Here is a 19,264-nt window from a genome sequence, read left to right as displayed (position 1 = left end):
CTCCAGTCAATTTCAAACCGGAGGGAATCCTTTCCCATTTGGAAACACATTTCAAATGACAAAGGCAGATCCACAGAACCATGGGTTAATAGATTCATCATTTCTGCAGCAAATAGAAGCATTGGGAACCAAATTTTTAAGAGTAAGTCTCCAATCAAAACATTACATTTATACAGGTGAAAACTCCATTACCATACAGTAACTACAAATGTCTGAGCTTTATAATTATATCATATATCATATTCAACCAAAATTACATTATTTGCATCATGAGCAAACTTAACCACCGTAACAGAATTACCAAAAAAACCCCAGCATTACCACCACAAAATCACAAACCCACCGAACAAGCCCAAAACACAAAACACAAGAATAACAATAAAAATGAAAATATCTCATTCTTCTACATACACTGATGAAGAAAATCAGTGATCAAGAGCATTAGGACCAGTACAATAATTCAAAACATGACTCCAAAGCCACTGAACCAAAAACTTTCTCCTAATCCCATTCATATTATACGTGGCACCATCATGACCGTCCAAAACCTGCCCTGTATAAGATCCACCACCTCCAGTTCCATAAATACCCTCACACAAATCCGCTATTTCCACCGGAAAACTCGGATCCCCACCAGCATACCAAGCATTTGCTAACGGATTACTTGCCAGCTCAGCAATCTCATGTCCAATAACACTTATCATTCCGTCAACTCCAACGTCGCCGTTCGGTGATTTAAACGGTTTCACGTTAGGTATAAACTGCGGAACAGCGAAGGGATAAGCACACTGTCCCGCACAGAATCTCTCACTATTCCCAACCCAAGCGTAAGGTAAAGTATAACCAACAAGTGAAGGGAAAGTGAAATAATGAAAACCACATGCTGACGTGCAGAAATCCTGAACGTACACGTCATCTGCGGTGAGAAGTAGATAAAGACCGCTTCGTGAGTTTATCGGTAACGGTTTTGTTTTGGCGGTGATAGCGCTTTTGATTACTGATTGTATAGATAATCTTGTTAAGGATTTCCCGTGGGAGTAAAACCGGTCGTTTTTTTCTTGGCCTAACTGAACCGTGTTTGAGATGTTGGACCCGGTTTGGTCCGTGTAAAGCATAACGGTTTTCCACCAACCGGAAACCGAGGGGTGAGGTGAGTTTTTGGCGGAGATTGAGTTTATGAACTCGCGGATTATTTTTTTCTGGTTGCGTTTCCATGTGCCGTACCAGATTGTATGGACGGTTATGATGTTGGTTAAGACAGGGCCCATGTGGTAGCGTAGTTTAACAAACTCCGATGAGCCTTCGTATTTCTTGGAGGTTCCGAAGGCGTAGTCTGTTGTGTTTTTTTCGGGGTTTTGCGGCCACGGACGGTAGCTGGAAACTGGAACCGCCGTGAGAAGGAATGAGAGAAGGACGAGAGAGACAGAAAGAACCACCGTGAACGGTGGTGATTTGATGGGGAAGGTTTTCAACATTTTTTTTCCACTTATTTGAGTTTGAGAGTGAAAGAGTAGTAGCTGAGGTGAGACCTCCTAAAGTACAAAACGTGATCTTTCAAGAGTGTGAGGCTTTTTTTTATACACCGAAAGCAAAAGGTTTTTATTTTTTATTATATTTTTGGGAGAATTAAACTTAAATTAATACTCTAGTGTGAAACAATCTTGGTTTAATAACCCGCATGGTTTAAGGAACTAAATATTTTTATTTTTTATTTTTATTAAATAAATTAGTATTTGAAATTTAAAAATTTTAAAAATAAATAATTGAAATATGGCATATTAAAACTTATAGTATTTTTTGTTCATGATGTCCTTACATACATATCAAGTTAACTATATATATATATATGATATTCTTACACATCTGTTAACTAAATTCAATAAATTAAAACTTTTATTTTTATTTCTAATGTTCTTAAATACATATCAATTTAATTTAATGTATTTGATGTTCTTAGATAGATATCATTTGAATTATTCTAAGTTTTAGTATATTTGATAATGTACTTTTGGCTACATTTGAATGATGCGTGTTGGCTAAATTACCGGAGAGTGAAAAAGAAATAGAAAATGAAAAAATGTTAAAATTTGGAGACATTGATTTGCGGGTAATGGAGGACAGTTAGATTCTTAAAGTGAAGGATGGTGTGGGGCCCAAGGAAGGGAGGGTATCATTTACATTGATGATGGTGGTTGTCGTCATATGATTTGGGATTTTTCTATTACCTAGCGCGGGAAAAAAAAATAAAGGACAGGGGCATATTCGGGTTTTAGAATTATATCTGTGTTTTTTTCTTGTTACTATAGTTTGAAATTTAAGAAAGAAAAGAAAAAGAGGGGACCGCATTGTTATGTGGTCCGAACAAAACAACCTATTGGGTGTTGCGTTGTTGGAAGATCTATATGCCTCCCTTCGATAACTCTACCATGTCCTTTCTCCTTTCCTCTTTTTTCTAACACTTTATTTTCCTTTTTGTTCATCAAAGCCTATTTTCCCTTATCCTAAGTATTATCTTGACCATCTATTTCTTAAAAACATTAAATTTTGTGGGTACACCCAAATTGAATTAAGTTGAACTATAATAAAAGATCACCCAAATACAAATTTAACTGAATCATTTTAATTTATTTATAATTGAAATGAACCAAAATTATTGCTTTGATAATTCAATATCAGTGTTAGAAAATACTATCTCATTTTTACTATAAATTATTTTAATTTTTTATACTTATTAAAAAATATAATCATTGTTATATAAAAATAAAAATTATGAAAAAAATTTACAAAATATTGTTAAATAAATTTATTGAAGAGTATAATAAAAAAAATACATTAGTAATAAATTATTGATTTATTAATTGGTTTTGTAAAAAAAACTTATAATATAATATATTCTTTTTATAAAAGCGCCTTATAGTAAAAAAAAATAAAGAAAATAATAATTTTTATCAAGCCGAATCATTTAATTAAAAATTGAATGTTACACTTTTTTTTTTAAAACTTAATAATTTTTTTTTTATTTTTCATTTTCAGTTTTTAGTTTTGATTCAGTTTATTTATTATTAATTTAAATATATTTTTGATCCACTAATTAAATATAGCATTTTGACTATTTTAATTTCATTTGGGTTTAATTTAAAGAGGCGATTTTCTTAACAGTTCTATAAGTTTGTGCTAGTACTTTGGATGTGAACTCCGAAGTTTATGATGAAGATTTTACTAGCTAGAGATAGGGAAAGGCAGCAACTCAACATTAGACTTTAGTTTTCTTTCTTTTCATTTGAATATCTTAGGTTCATTCAACTTAAAGAAATTCTTACCCTATAAAGACACACACATTGAGGTAGGTACATTTGATTTTAATTGGTGAACTCACCAAAATATCTATCTATTTAATATTCAAATTTTAATAAATGGGTTGGTAATAAAAAATAATAATAATATATGTATAGCATATTGTCATGAAATTTGATACTTTCTCATCACTTTATTTTCTGCTGTTAAAATTTATTTATTGAATTCAACTAACAAGTGAGATTTTACTAAAGAAGCAAGAGAGGGAGGTAGCAGATAATTAGTTTATGTATTGTTGTCTCATTGTAAGATATGGTAGGTGATAGGACTATTAAACAACTCTAAAATTTATAGTACGAAGTGGAACTTAAAAATTAACTAAAAATTGGATTAATGTTTTTTAAGTGTAATTTTTTTTCTTTAAACAAAACGATTATGTAAGGAAAGAACTTTGCCATTTCATTGGTTCTTTAACTTATTTACATATTGTGTATGGAGAAAAAATTGTGAGTTATTAAACTAATTGTTAAGTATATGGGGATAAAAAAAATTGAGGTATTAAACTAATGTGGAAAGATAAGTAAAAGTAAAACAGAAAGATAAAGATAAATGGTTAGAAACAAACTTGTTTGATTCCTTGTGTGTCACAAATGAAATACAAGATAAGTGTAAAATCCCGACCAAAAAAATTATTAAGAAAATCCGCATATGCGTTTATGATTTATAGACTTTGGGTAAAATAGTAATTTATCACGAAGGTCATCTTGGTTTAAATTCCAATTATATTATATGGTTTATGAGGTAAATAAAAAGATTAATACAGTTAAAATCATGTTTAAGATACTAATTAACTCATTTTAGCAAATGGCATTTTTTATGATCGAAGGGTACGATGGTTATTGACTAGACATGCCAATTGTATAAGTTGATCACTTAGATGAGAAACTTAGAAGTTTCTCCTCCCTCCAAATGAAGAGAAAACGTGGAAAGAAAAGGAAATTGAGATAAGGGAAAAACACTCATTTCATGGTTGATCAAGGTAAGTCTTCTCCATTCTCTCATTCTTGAAGTTCTGTTTAAACCATCCTCCCTCCAAATGAAGAGAAAACATGGAAAGAAAAGGAAATGGGAATAATGGAAAAGCACTCATTTCATGATTGATCAAGGTAAATCTTCTCCATTCTCCCATTCTTGAATTTCTGTTTTAAACCATCTCTAATCTTCATCATATTTTTTAATGACAAAACAATCTCATCATTATTGAGAAGGTTCACCGTGAACCTCACTTGACGAGGAAGCTTAGATCAAGGAAGGCAAAAATTAAGAAGAGCTAGAGTTTGAGCATACAAGTGAAATTGAGGAAAAATCATCATCATCATAAATCTTCTCACCTTCTTCAACTTCTGATTAGAGGTGGGTTCCCTTCCCTCTAACTTACGATTTTATGTTTTGTGAACTCTAATCAAATTTTTGTTGATGCATGTTATGATCTTAGGTTTTAGATTGTTAATTGTGGTTTACGTTGTGAATTAGCTTAGTAGTAAAACCATGATTAGGGCTTGATGGGTTAATTGCGGATTGGGGTTAAAGGTAAAATCTTGTTTATTGTGAATTGTTGGAAAAATGCATCAAAACAAGAAAAAAAAAGCCTTGTGGGAGGCTCTGGTGCGTTACGGGCCGTAATGGTCATTACGGTCAACCCGTAACCAACTCAGGTTTTAGTACTAGAAATGGTGTGTGTGGCTTTGATGTGTTATGGGCCTATTACGACTGTAACAATTGTTAAGTCCATGATGTAATACACCTATAAATAAGCTTAAACAAGTGTTTTACATGTGGGAAAACCCTAATACAAGTTGGCTTGATCCCTTGGGATTTTGGTGTCAACCTAAGACGTGAAGGTCATGCGATTAGATTGAAAAGAGGTCAAGAATATAGGTGTTTTTTTAGTGAGATGATTAGTTGTATCAACCATGTCGAGACCAAGTGAGAATATATTAGGATCACATAGACACATTAATTATTATTAAGCTTGTGATATGTGTCGAGCGATCGCGTGCAAGTTACAAACTTAGGTATGTGACTAAGTGTTGGTGAGCGACCTTGGATGTATGATGAAGTTATAATGCTTCTTAATTGTTTTGAATTGAGAAAGTCTGTAATGGTAGGTAGAAACTATGATTATCGGGATATGTCTAAACTTATCTTTTTGGCTAAGGGTGCATGGTTATCATCCTACAGGATGGAATACTTAGTCAGTTATTATCACATGTGTCATACCCCAAAATTTTCCCTCCCTTTTTGTTTTTTTACCCAACATATGTCCTAACCTCACTCATGTCTCATTCATGTTCATCATTCATTCGTGATTAACATGGGTTAACAAAAATCATAGATTCGAGGTTTTTGGTTAACAAAGCAGGTTTGGAGTAAAAAATTTGGTACTGCTCGGTCTTGAGGGATCTTGCTGCTCGGCCCCCGCACATGAACTGGGCTTCTAAACACTAGTTGTGGGCCCACAGTCAGAGGAATTGTTGATGGAGTTTTGTGATTGGCTTAAAACCCTAGTCTCCTAAGGATGGGGACCATGGAGCCTTGGTGTTGTTTGAAAAGTACCTTGATTGATTCAAAGACCTGGATTGAAGGCTATGATTCATAAAACCCTAATCTCATGGGATCTTTCACTCAGTGTGCCGATCAGCCTCCCGTGTTTGGTCCATCCATTTTGTCTTCGTGATTGTATCTCCATAAATGTTGCTTGAGTCCATTAGTCATAACCCAAGTCCTTGGTCTCATAACTTTCATCTACTTTCATTCATTCATCTGATCATTGTTATGCCACTATCGTTAGGTCCATAGGTCTTGTTAAGGTTCATGTGTCTTTCTTTCATGAGTCAGTTGTGGATTCTGGGTTGAGTTTATGCTATTCGTACCTAATTTCAAATCATGATTCAATCCATTTCAAGTGGCATATTCATGTGTTAAGTCAATTCATTTTCATTCAATTGGCCAATTCCTTTCATTTTCATTCTCAAAATATCCATCACATATAAGAAATGCAAGGAAATGTCACAATACATTGTAAAAAACTCATTTTTGGAAGTTTTAACCCTGTGAGTCGACTCATGACTCGACGCAAAACCTTCGGGTCCAAACAGGTCGAGTCACAGGTCGACTCAATTCTGGAAAATCTGGTTGAATCGACTCATTCACTCCTTGCGTTGATTCATTCTCCTTTTTCTTGAACCATGTCCCTTCGGGTCCGAACAGGTCAACTCCCATGTCGACTCAATTATGGGAAATCCTGTTTGAGTCGACTCACTCACTCCTTGCGTCGACTCATTTTCCATTTTCCTTCGAACCATTTCTCCGCGGGTCCGAACAGGTCGACTCAACCCTGGGATAAACTCTGTTTGAGTCGACTCATTCCCTGTTTGAGTCAACTCATAACTTATTTTACAGGATTTTTTTCACTGTTGTGAGAATGGGACTTTTGGATTGAAACATGAACTCCCACCGTCAAAAATAGCCAAGGATTGCAGTTCAAAACCAATGCATACCTGCATAAATACCAGAAAAAATCGTGAACACTCGACGAAACTTTTAATAATAAGTTCAATACCTCACCAAGCTTCAACCACACACATTGTGAACACTTAAACCTGCACAAACATAACCAAAACCATAGTTTGCACAACATGACCATATAATTGCTAACCTACAGTTCTCAGTCATGATTGAGTCTATTGGTTCTATCTTGCACCTAAACCAATCAAACCACATGTCATTATTCAAGTTTTCACTTGCAATAGCCACTCATAAACAATCATTTAAACATTCCATTAAGTTAACCAACCAACTAACTTCCAACTCAATGAGTTAACCACCTAAGCTCACCGAGTTCATCCCAACTAACTCCAAACCTTACTTAACTAACTACAAGCCTAACTTCAAGCCATATTAATCCCAAGCCTAATCATTATAATTCTATATCTTCATCATTATTCCGGCTTCTGTTATCTCTCTCTCTCTCTCTCTCTCTCTCTCTACATTTTTTATAATCATCACCTTGAATTCTCTGCAATCACTTATGAATCCTCTCTCTCTCTCACACTCAAAGCTCAAATTCCAAAAATCCATTGAAGCTTCACATTGAAGCTTCAAGAAGAGTGAGCTCAACCTCATCACACTATAGTGTTTTGAAGAAGAAGAATTGGGAAACAAGCAAATTAGAAGCAAAGACAATATCTTACCCATTTTTACAAGGGATTTTCCGTCTTCATCTTCTCCGATCAACACTCGCCGGAGCAAGTCTTAGCTTCGGAGGTCGGTCCATTTTTCATCACTTCATTGCATGCTGGTTGCTATGTTGAACCTTGCATCATGTTGTTGCAAATCCCTATCATGAGGAACCTCGAATCTTGTTCATGGAGGTGTATTTTAGATCTGATTTCTTAGGATTCTTGAGAGATTGATTTCAACTATGGATTTGGACCAAGAATTAGGGGATTTGGAGTTTAGATTCTTGTTCGGGAGTTAGAGACGAAGGTGGAGTTGGTTCCGATGTCCATTTCCGGTAGTCACCGTCGTCGAAAGCAGTTTCCGACGCGATGGAGCTCCGGCACCGGCAGTCTGAGCTTCCATGGAGAAGGAGCGCGAAAACATGTTCAAATTTCTAATTTTTTTTCAAACCAGTCCTCAATCTTTGGGCTTATTTCTGTTTGGGTTTGTCACATTCCAAGCCCAGTGCAATACCCTCTCACTCCAGTTACTTTGCTGCACCCCCTGGCTGAAAGTGACATGTTCAACATTGGGCTTTGGCAACTGAAGCCCAGTCATTTGGACCCTGTTTTGCCCTCTTTTTCCAGCACACACCCCAACCGGGCCTGCACCCCTGTTTTGCAAAGGCCCATTCTATTTTCCTTGTTTTTGTTTGTTATTTGTTTTGTTAATTAGATAATTTTGATTGTTAGAATTTAGGTTAATTAGGATCTTTAGAATCTTAATTAAGGATTTAGGATAATTAGGTGAATTTTAGGATTTGATTAGAAATTTGATTAGTAATTAGGTTAATTAAAATTAATTAGAAATATGTTTAGAACAATGTTAGATAATTAGTTTTTTTTTTTAATTTTAATTAGGTATTGATGTTGATTAGAGTGTAATTAGAGGTTAAGAAGTTAATTGGAAGTTAAAAATGTGATTAGATAGAATTGAACTTAGGATATTGTTTTAGGAATAAGATTTAAATAGAATTTTTTAGGAATATTAACTTTGGTTAAAGATTAGAATGTTCTAGAATTTAATTGAATTTAGAAATAGAATAGTTTAGAATTTAGAATAAATTTCAATTAGGATTTTATTATTAGAATTTTGATTTAACCTTCCATAATTGTGAATAATGATTGTTTTGCCCTTAGTGTAGAAATAGTCCGATTTTTGTATGTTCCCCTAGTTTTAGGCATTGAGAAAATGATTCCAAATAACAATTAACTCTTTAGGTAGTTGTACACTCAATTCAACTAATTTTTTCCCACCGATTAAGTTGATCAAAGTACGCTTTGATTAACTAAATCCCTTGACTGTGCTCAATCACCCAAGCTTAGTCAAGTGATCAAAAGACCCTTGATCACTTGACAAAGCAAGTCCTTGTGATCAAGATATACTGAATACTGGATCTCCAACTTCAATCAAGATTCAAAGATCAAGATCGAGAGTTTAAGCTATTCAAATCAGTATGAGACAGGACTACTATTCAAGCACTACAAATGTCAAAATTCAACACTTGTTGATCATGAACCAAGTTGTGTGCCATGAGTCTTAAGTAATGGAGAAGGAATGGGACTGGAGAATTCCTACCCCCATTATGAATATCTTTGGGTATGGGATGAATGACTTAGTGCTCATTGTATTCACCTCTAGTCATATGCTCTAGCACAACTCGATTCAAGTTGATTAACAAGCCTCTTCATCATCCAAATACAATCATTCATCAACGTAAGCTGCAAAGAAATTCAACTTCAACACTCATTTATTATGATGCAAATCGCACGTCATGAGCCTTAAGTAATAGAGAAGGAATGAGACTGGAGGATTCCTACCCCCATTCTGAATATCTTTGGGTATGGGACGAATGACCCAGTGCTCACTGTATTCGCCTATATTCATAGACTTTAGTGCAATCTAAATCAAACTATTGATGAGTCTGTAGAAGAACTGCCATCCAAGGCGCAGCGGAATTTAAAATTTTCTCCATTTAGTGATCCTTACGAATGGGCATGATCAGTGATAGAATCGTTACCTCTTGTGGCGATTCAAACCTTTAGTGCAGATCTCTGATAATGATCAAAACCTTTGATACAGATCCACGGGGCGATCACGAATGTTGAACGATGACAACGTCTCTACTCAGTCCACACGAACGGATTCCTTCAATCGCAGTGCTAGCTGTTATGAATGAAGGCTTTGAGTGAGAGAAAGAGGGAAACCAAAATTCCAAGTCTCTACTTGAATTTCTGTCTGAGTGGATTGGAGTGACAATGCTTCTACCCAAGAGGTTCTATTTATAGAACCACTTGTGTGGGCTTCAAGCTAAAAAGCCCACTTAAGTGTATTTTGGCCCATATCTTATAATATGCCCAAAATCACTTAAGTATTTGGTACCTTACCATATTTCGTCTCCCACTTAAGTGCACCGTACCTTACGGTGTTCCTTAGTTACTCTATCTCTCATCAATCCGTCCTTTGTGTGTGACCCTATAGGTTTTCGCGGCGTTGGCAATTATATTAAATCACGCATTTAACATAATAAACAGTGAGCGGTATCTAGCAACACATCACTGCTACCCAAGTCACGAAAATGTCATGTGATCTGACAAAACCTTCTGTGATAATAATTATGTGTATAATTACCCCTTTGCCCTTATGTCTATATTGAACACAAGGTATAGACCGTGTCACCCTTGTCCAGTTCAATATTGGGCCCATAGACATTTATCCTGTTACGCAGGATTGGCAAATTCTATCTAGGACACTCATGTCCCTCAGCATGCTTCGTGGAGTACCCATCAACTGTCTTTATGGTTATCCAGTTACGGACAATGTTGGATCAGCAATAAAGCACTCGACTCTACATCTAGGATCCATAGTGGTTTCAGGTCGAAGAGTGGTATACACTATTATCACCATGAGAATAACTTATGACACTTTGCATAACTTTCTATATAGTATTCTCATAGCGGGTCAATCCGGTATAAATATTACTCCTAATATTCATACCTATGTTTAAGACTTGATAACTCTTTATCCATGATCCATGAGATGTGATCATCAGTCTACAAACATAATAGTCTTAATGCTTTAATGTTATCCCACTTCACATTAAAGCTCGACTACGGATACTTTAAGAATAGTGTCCTTATGTTTAATGTGTTCTCACGATTAAGTCACACTTAATACATTAAACGGACTATTTATTCCAGGGACTTTATTAATCAACCATAATAAAGAAAATGCCTTTAAATAATTCGATACAAGTACCAAAAGTATTGGCCTCTAGGGCTTACACCAACAGAGTCTCTCTACATAAATTGAAGCAATGATTGAAGATCAGAATTCCACCGTTCAGGGTTTTTCTTTCTATCCTTTTGTTCTCCCATTAAAACTAAAACCATTTTGTAAATAAACTCAAAAACAATTAACCCTACGATTGGGATTGTACGATACGAGCCTTAAGCAATGGAGAAGGAATGGGACTCGAGAATTCCTACCCCCATTCTGAATATCTTTAGGTGCAAGACGAATGACCCAGTTGCTCACTGTATTCATCTCCATTCATAGACTTTAGTACGATTCAAATCATGACTCTCATTTCAGAATAAAACCAAACTCACCTCATCAAACTTAGTTTTGCCTTTGGGCTTCAGTTTCAGTTTAAAACCCTTTTCAGAAAGGGCGTGTTACTTCCGTTCTACCGTGAACGACGCTTAAGCCTCCATGTGCGAGCAAGTAATGTTTAACTGCTAAAGTGTGATCCGAGTTCATACATTCTACCGCAAACAGACAGACGCTTAAAGCTCCCATGCTCGAGCATACAAGTCAGTCGACAGTAGAATGCGAATGTTAATACTGTCCACTAAAAACAACTAACGCATCCGTCCTAGTTCTACGAACTACAGAGCTCTAATTTCCTCATTGCACGAATGAGGATACGTAGGCACGAGGGCCCAAATCCTTGGCGAGCACAATTATCTATTCCTTTCATTTTCTCACAATTACCTATTTCTCATCTCTTTCACAATTATCTATTAACCCCCGTTTTCACTCTTTCCGCGAGTAATCTTCAGATAATAACACATATTCTTGAAAAGAACATTTAAAATGGTTCCCATGGAGTATCATGGATGTTTGGGGTGCTACTTCCCCTTGCATAACCGACTTCCTTACCCATTTCTCTTTCCCCCGGGTTTTATCGATGTTTTCCCTTTCCTTCGGGAATAAATAAAGTTTGATGGCGACACTGTTGTATCTTTGAGCGTGTGATGCGCTCGGGTATAATTCATGTAGCTTCAACATGTTAGTAACATAATTAGTGAGATTATGTTACGTCATACTGAGGGTGTCACAAGACAAACCTAGATTGATTATGACCAATGTAGGAGAATCCTCGACACTTGGTGTTATAACAGATACTTAGATTTGTAAGGAATATTAGTGATTGAAAGGTACATAGAGACCTTCGACGGAGCCGAATGGTGTGCATATAGAGGATGTGGGTTTATCTAATGTGTTATTTACTATAAAAAAAAGGGGTCAAAAGAAAATGACTCGCACGGATGTCGCATCCACTGCATACGTATCTCATCTGAATATGAGAATCAGAGTCTTCGTAGCTCAGCTACCTAAGGGTTAAGGGTAATTGTGCTCGCTAAGACATCGCGTCTTATGCCTACGTATCTCATCTGGAATGAGAATCAGAGCAAGCCGTAGTTCGGCTAACTACGGGGTTATGGATTGGGTTTTGGACGAACGACGTTACTACGCAATCTACCAGATGCTCGACCTTTGGAGACTTACTCGCCTGTAGTAGAAGGAGTTAACGTGTTCTTAGGAGAAGAAAAATCAATGAGTTGGTAGGGTTAGGGATGCTCATGCAAAAAGGCAGTCCTTGACGAAGGAACCGCGCTACCTGTGGGGATACGAACACATACAAAACAAACATATATAAAGTAAACGTGCCAACAAGGCAATCAGAATAAATCTCCCAAATGGTATCCCACAAGCAAAGTGGAATATCCAGCGAGCTATCCCTGCAAAAGTCATGTGAGCCTTCACAAAAACTCAACAAAAGGGTTAGTGAAACACGATAAGGATTAGGAGAAAACATGCTATGACAAATGTAAGTCAGATTAGAGCAAAACAGAAAAAAGCAAATGCTACTGTCGCGATCGCTACTGTCTCGCCTAGCGAAGGCTTGGAGAAGCGTCGTTGCGTGCTCGCCTAGCGAAGGTGCTAACGAGCGCCTGCGGGTTTTGGATTTTTCATGGATAACAGTATGGTTTCAGAAACCTCAAACCCTGTGGCATACACTTCAGCAATTAAAAGATTAAGCATTCAAGGCATTATTTATACATTCATACATAATTATGAACCCGTGGGCAAAAACCTAATGAAATTCATCCATCATACCTCAAACATTCAGAGTATTCAACTTCAAAGCACAAAGGTAATGGGAATAAGGGCAAACCTGATTGGAGAGATCGGTTGAAATCAAATGGCACGGCTGGATTTGAAAACCAATGTTAGGGTTTGCTTGAGCTGAAAGTGTGTGAGTCAGAATGAACCTTTCAGAGTTGCCTGGAGGTTACTGCAGATTAATTCTCACTCTCTCTGTCTAGGTTTCTCTCCAGGTTTTGTCCAGGGTTTTGTTTCAATGAAAACTCTAGTATTTATAGCCTAATATTGGTAGCTTAGTGGGCTTTTGAGAGAGGTCCAAGTCTGAGATTTTTTCTTTTATTTATTTATTTATTTATTTTTATTTTATTTAATTAATTTTTTTTCTTTTCGTTTTTCGTTTTTTTTGTGTGTGCATAATACGTGGGCTTCGCCTAGCGAGCATGACAACTCATGAACAAACCTTTGCTCCTTCAAGATTAACGTTTTGACTGACGAATAGACCCCTGTTGGAAGTAACTCAAGTCTTTCCCTTGTGTTGACTGATCATCTAAATAGAACCCACAAAGTGTCCTGGATGATGTTCAAGCTTCTTGGAGCTAATCCCGATTGACATGATGAAATGCAAGGTATCTAATGTTAAATGACCTAAAAATGAATGCGTGAATAAGGAGGGCAAATTTTGGGGTGTTACACCTGCCCCTATTCAGTCATCAGCTAACCCGAGCAGGATGAAAGCGAACAGCTTATCAGACAAACAGAGTGAGCTGTGATTGAATACCAAAGACAGACCGAAAATTCGCGCTCCGAGAACACCACAAAAATGCTGAAATACACCGCGCTGTTTATTTCTCTTCCGATCCTCTGGCTAAATCTGAATCAGTCTTCTAACTTAATCTGGAGTTTCGATCCTCTGGCTGAACCTATACTCAATTTAGTCCTCTGGTTGGATGTTAATTTTGATCCTCGGGTTGGATACGGTTTCAATCTTCTGGTTAGATCTTCTTCGATCTTCTGGCTAGATCTTCTTCGATCTTCTGGCTAGATCTCCTTTGTTTTGATTCTCTGGCTGAATCTATTTTCTTTGATTCTCTGGCTGAATCTACTTCGATCTTCTGGCTAGATCTGAATTGTTCCGATTCTCTGGCTGAATCTATTTCCGGTCTTCGGGCTACACCTGACTTCGATCTTCTGGCTAGATCTTCTTCGATCTTCTGGCTAGATCTGAATTGTTTCGATTCTCTGGCTAAATCTATTTCCGGTCTTCGGGCTAGACCTGACTTCGATCTTCTGGCTAGATCTTCTTCGATCTTCTGGCTAGATCTGAATTGTTTCGATTCTCTGGCTGAATCTATTTTCTTTGATTCTCTGGCTGAATCTACTTCGATCTTCTGGCTAGATCTGAATTGTTTCGATTCTCTGGCTGAATCTATTTCCGGTCTTTGGGCTAGACCTGACTTCGATCTTCTGGCTAGATCTGGATTGTTTTGATGATAAATTCCCATCATCAGGATCTCGCATCTGGGGCATGCGCTGGTTGACCCTCTTTCGAAATCTACAGTTTTCATGTTAGATATGCAGATTCGAGAATATCCCACTTTTGGGCTTCGTACATATTCTTCAGGCTAGAACATGTTATAACGACTCTTCGATTAGAATTTGTTTTTTAAATGCGATCCGCGGGCTGGATCCTCTTGTAGGTTGATTTTCTGTTGAGCTGTCAATCTATTCCTCCAGCTGGCTTGCTGGGGAAATAACGTTCGTAGTCGACTCTCTGGCTGAATCTTCGAAATGACCCTCAGGCTGGATCTCTGGAAAACGATTCTCAGGCTGAATCTTCGAAATGACCCTCATGCTGGGTCACACACACACTTGATCCTCTGGCCGAATCTCATGACTTTGGTTGTAAAGTAATTTTTCAGTCTGCTTTGAAGAACATGTTTATCAGCTTATGTGTATGTTTGATATGCATGCAAATGCAAATGCAAATGTTATGCATGGCGCAAAAGAAAAAAGAAATCTGCTTGGGGAAGCAACTCTGGCAGGGAGCGGATCGCTGTATCAATCCTTGAATGCTCTGTGGGAAACGATCCGTCTGCTGGGACCGGGGAGCCACCGAAAATAAATCGGCCTTTTTTGAAAAGTTGACCTTGCTGGGGAAGTATCAACTATGGAAACTTTGCTTGGCGAGGCTCTGCGAGGAGAGTCTGTGAGGAAAGCACTTCCTGGGGAAATGTCGTAGGAATCGACCTTTGCTGGGGATATGAACTTGCTAATCGTCCTCAGGCTGGGGATTAAAACAAATCTGTTAAAAAAAATAATCTGCTGGGGACGAGATGAACACTGGGAACACCACCCTCTTGTCTATTGGGTATGCGACTACTCCGCTGTTGCTGGGAAGATACAGTCTGGCACTGTCGACTCCGCTGGGGATATACAGTCTGGATACTGTCAACTCTACTGGGGATATACAGTCTGGATACTATCAGCTCTACTGGGAAACCTGCTCTGCAGAGGAGAGGCTTTGTCAACCGCTTGGGGTGAGGATTCATGACTTGGCATCCGGTTCCTGTGACCTGTAACAAAAAAATATACGTATGCCCCGGGGAATTACTCGATTTGAATTCACCGTCCGGGATTAAGCACATTCAAAGCAATTTTGACTGTTTTCCTGCGCAAGTCATCTGCAAAAGCCACCATTACATTCAGATGCAATATGTTTCCTCGAGAATTCAGACATCTTTTGCAAACAAACTGATAAATGAAAAGTAAAGAGGCTTTTTAACTGAATTATTCGACTTTTGTTGGTTAAAAAATTTATGCCAGGAATAGGCGAGTACATCAGGAAGCTGATCCCTGGAAAGAGGCGATCGCTATAAATTGAACAAGAGAAACTATCCTAATGGCAATGTGGAAACGGGGTCCCACCGAGTTTCGACTCTGCTATGGCTCATATGTCCTCAAGACGCTCTGCCCATCTTGTTTTCTGAAGTGGATGATTAGTCGATCTTTTACCTTCGAAGATTGCCGGATTGAATGAAACGGTGATATAACACGGATGAACTCAGATCGCAGTTATTCGCTTATTCCCTAACTTTTGCGTGGACCGCCCTTTTGGGTTTTCAATCCACCGGGATACCCTTTTTTTCCTGAGCCGCCCTTTCGGGTTTTCGACTCACCGGGTGTACATTTTTTGATTTTTATATCCCTAATTTTTGCTCGAACCTCTTCATTCTTTTTTTTTGGTTCGTCGGGATGCCCCTTTTTTGCCTGGACTATTCTTTTTACTGTCCAACGAGTCTATTTTATGCGAAGTATTTTTTAACTGTGTCTGAGTTGACAGGGGACGGGAAGTCTTCACCATCCATGGTTGTTAGCATCAGAGCTCCGCCAGAGAAAACTCTTTTAACCACGTATGGACCCTCGTTGTTCGGTGTCCATTTACCCCTGTGCTCTGTGTTGGGAGGAAGAATTCTTTTGAGTACCAATTCACCGACTCGATACTCCCGAGGGCGCACTTTCGGATCAAACGCTCTCTTCGTCCGTCTCTAATATAGCTGGCCATGGAATATAGCTGCTAGTCTCTTTGCCTCTACTAGGCTTAGCTGATTGTATCGAGAACGGACCCATTCTGCTTCGTCCGGCTTCATTGTTGGTGCAGGGAAAAGTTATTCTGGCACAAAATGGCATATGAACCCCCTCCGGTGTGATCAACACTACACCAACTCCGCGACCATTGACGTTGACCGCCCCGTCAAACATCATAATCCATTTGGATTCAGGGTTAGGCCCCTCCTCTGGGAGTGGTTCCTCGCAATCTTTCGATTTGAGAAACATGATGTCCTCATCAGGAAAGTCGAACCTCATAGGTTGGTAATCATCAATCGGTTGCGCGGCAAGATAGTCTGACAAGAAACTTCCTTTGATGGCTTTTTGTGAAGTGTATTGGATGTCATACTCTGCCAGCATCATTTGCCACCTAGCAACCCTGTTGGCTTTTCAAAAATATACTTGACTTGATCCATCTTTGATATCAACAGAGTCGTGTGAGTCAACATATACTGCATTGAGTATCTTTGTTCACAGTCGGTAAACTTTTTGCTAAGGTAGTATATTGCATGCTCTTTTCGACCTGACTCGTCATGCTGACCGAGCACACAACCCATTGACCTTTCTAACAGTCAAGTACATGATCAACGGTCTTTTCCTCTCGGCCTGTAGACTGGCCCCGATCTTGATCTCTTTCTTGTCGTCTTCGGTACCAATGTTGATGGTCTCAACCACCTCCTGATAAGGTGTGATAGCTCGGTCCTCCTGTTTCAACAACCTGGCTAACTTCTCAGGCAATTCACAATCTTCCTCAACCCCTTCTTCGGCTTGATAGATAGGATTGTCGAAGTCATTCTTGGCCATAACAGTGTCGTTAGCAGTGAGATCCGGGTGATCAGTTTTACGAGGTGTTTTTTGGAAAGAAAAACGAAAAAGAAACATGAAAAAGAAACATTGCCGTTTTTGTAAAAGTAAATATAATTGAAAGAAAGAGAACACAAAATTGTTTGCAAAAGCTGTCCTTTATTGATGATGAAAATAATTGCGAAATGTAACTAAATGGATGGTCCTACAGATGAGTCATTACACCTTGGTCAAAGTGTAAGACTTTGTTATGCATGTGATAAAAGGAAAAAAATAAAAATTACTCCTTCAGTAGAGTAAACCGGACGACTTTTTCAGACGACCAATTATCGAGCTTTTCTCCTGGGACACACGGGCGAATCCAGCTATCTAAGTCACAGTCGCTGTCAGCCTTGTCTTCATCTGCAGCATTGACGATGTGGGGAGAAACCAAACCCCCGCTGGAGAAAGTACCGACTTCATTCTTCTGAGACCCCGGAGTATACCCCAATCCAAACTTGTCTTCTTTTATGATTGGCTCCACAAATTTGCCCCAGCCTTGGGCATTACCAGCCTTAACCACTTCAACAACTTGCTTGTATGAAGAGATAGAAGTCCCGACCTTCTCAGACTCAGGTGAAAAGACAGTTTCAGGCGCGACCTCACTGATGTTTATGGCTTCGAAGCCCTGACACAGCATCTCATGCATCTCGCCATCCATCTCCACATACTTAAATGTAGACAGGTGGCTAACAAAAATATCCTCTTCACCACAGACGGTGACGACCTGACCTTCTAGTCCATATTTGAGCTTCTGGTGGAGAGTAGAAGTAACAACACCGGCAGCATGAATCCAGGGTCGACCTAGCAGACAACTATAGGCAGGTTGGATATCCATCACATAAAAGGTACTCTTGAATACCTGCGGTCCAATCTTAACTAGCAACTCAACTTCGCCACAAACAGCTCGCTTAGAGCCATCAAAAGCCCTTACAACTAAATTACTCGGCCTCAGGCTGGCGTCATCGCAATCCAACTTCGTCAAGGCTTTCTTTGGGAGAACATTCAGAGAAGAACCTGTATCAACCAAAACATGGGAAAGCACCGTCCCTTTGCATTCCATTATGATATGCAAGGATTTGTTATGATTCCTGCCCTCAGGTATCAGGTCATAATCGGTGAAACCTAGCGCATGGCTAGTGTGTACATTCGAGACTACCGACTCCAACTGGTTAACAGTTATCTCTGGTGGAACATAGGCCATATTCAGTACTTTCAACAAGGCTGTTCTGTGTGCCTCAGAGCACATCAATAGTGAGAGAATGGAGATCTTTGAGGGTGTCTGATTTAGCTAGTCGACTACCTTGTAGTCACTTTTCTTGATAATCCTCATAAACTCATCCACTTCCTTCTCGAATGCAGTCTTAGGAGGAGCTTCCTCAGTAGTAACCTCTTCGGTGGCTACCTGTTTTCCTTTAGCCTTGGCAGCTGCCTCAGCTTCAATAATCGTGCGTAATGTTGATGGTGCAAATAGGCGTCCACTCCGAGTGAAGCCACCAATTCCTCCAACATTGTCTACAGCGGAGCTACCAATGTCAATGTCTTCTTCGTTAACTTTCTGCCCCTGGCAGTAGATATCAGCCCCATAGTGCCACGGGATAGCACTGTCTTTCTCATACGGAACAGGTCCTGGTACCGTGATGGTGACCGGACCAATCAAAGTCGGTTGAGGGTTGTTAGAGTAAATTGGTGCTGGACTTTCTGGGAAATATATTGTTGTCGGAGTGGGTCTCTCGGGAACATATATTTCTTTAGGAGTGAAAGAAAACGTTACTGTTGACACATCATTCTTCACTGGACGAGTCTGATCGAATTGAAGACAACCTTCATCTATCAGTTGCTGAAT

General features: G+C 38.6%; 1 protein-coding gene across 1 annotated transcript; it reads right to left on the bottom strand.

The window, feature by feature from the left end:
• Positions 1-213: 213 nt before the first annotated feature.
• LOC127101487 (protein EXORDIUM-like 3) lies at positions 214-1,633 on the bottom strand. Its single transcript, XM_051038913.1, has one exon. The coding sequence runs from the start codon at positions 1,473-1,475 to the stop codon at positions 426-428; it is 1,050 nt and encodes a 349-aa protein (XP_050894870.1). The 5' UTR covers positions 1,476-1,633; the 3' UTR covers positions 214-425.
• Positions 1,634-19,264: the final 17,631 nt, after the last annotated feature.

Source organism: Lathyrus oleraceus, chromosome 7 (genome assembly GCF_024323335.1).
Source record: "Lathyrus oleraceus cultivar Zhongwan6 chromosome 7, CAAS_Psat_ZW6_1.0, whole genome shotgun sequence".
In the NCBI taxonomy this organism is placed as follows: Eukaryota; Viridiplantae; Streptophyta; class Magnoliopsida; order Fabales; family Fabaceae; genus Lathyrus; species Lathyrus oleraceus.
This window is presented reverse-complemented; position numbering and strand designations above follow the sequence as displayed.

Coding starts and splice junctions, on each gene's coding strand:
- LOC127101487 (XM_051038913.1), bottom strand. CDS start 1,475: ATGTTGAAAACCTTCCCCATCAAATCACCACCGTTCACGGTGGTTCTT.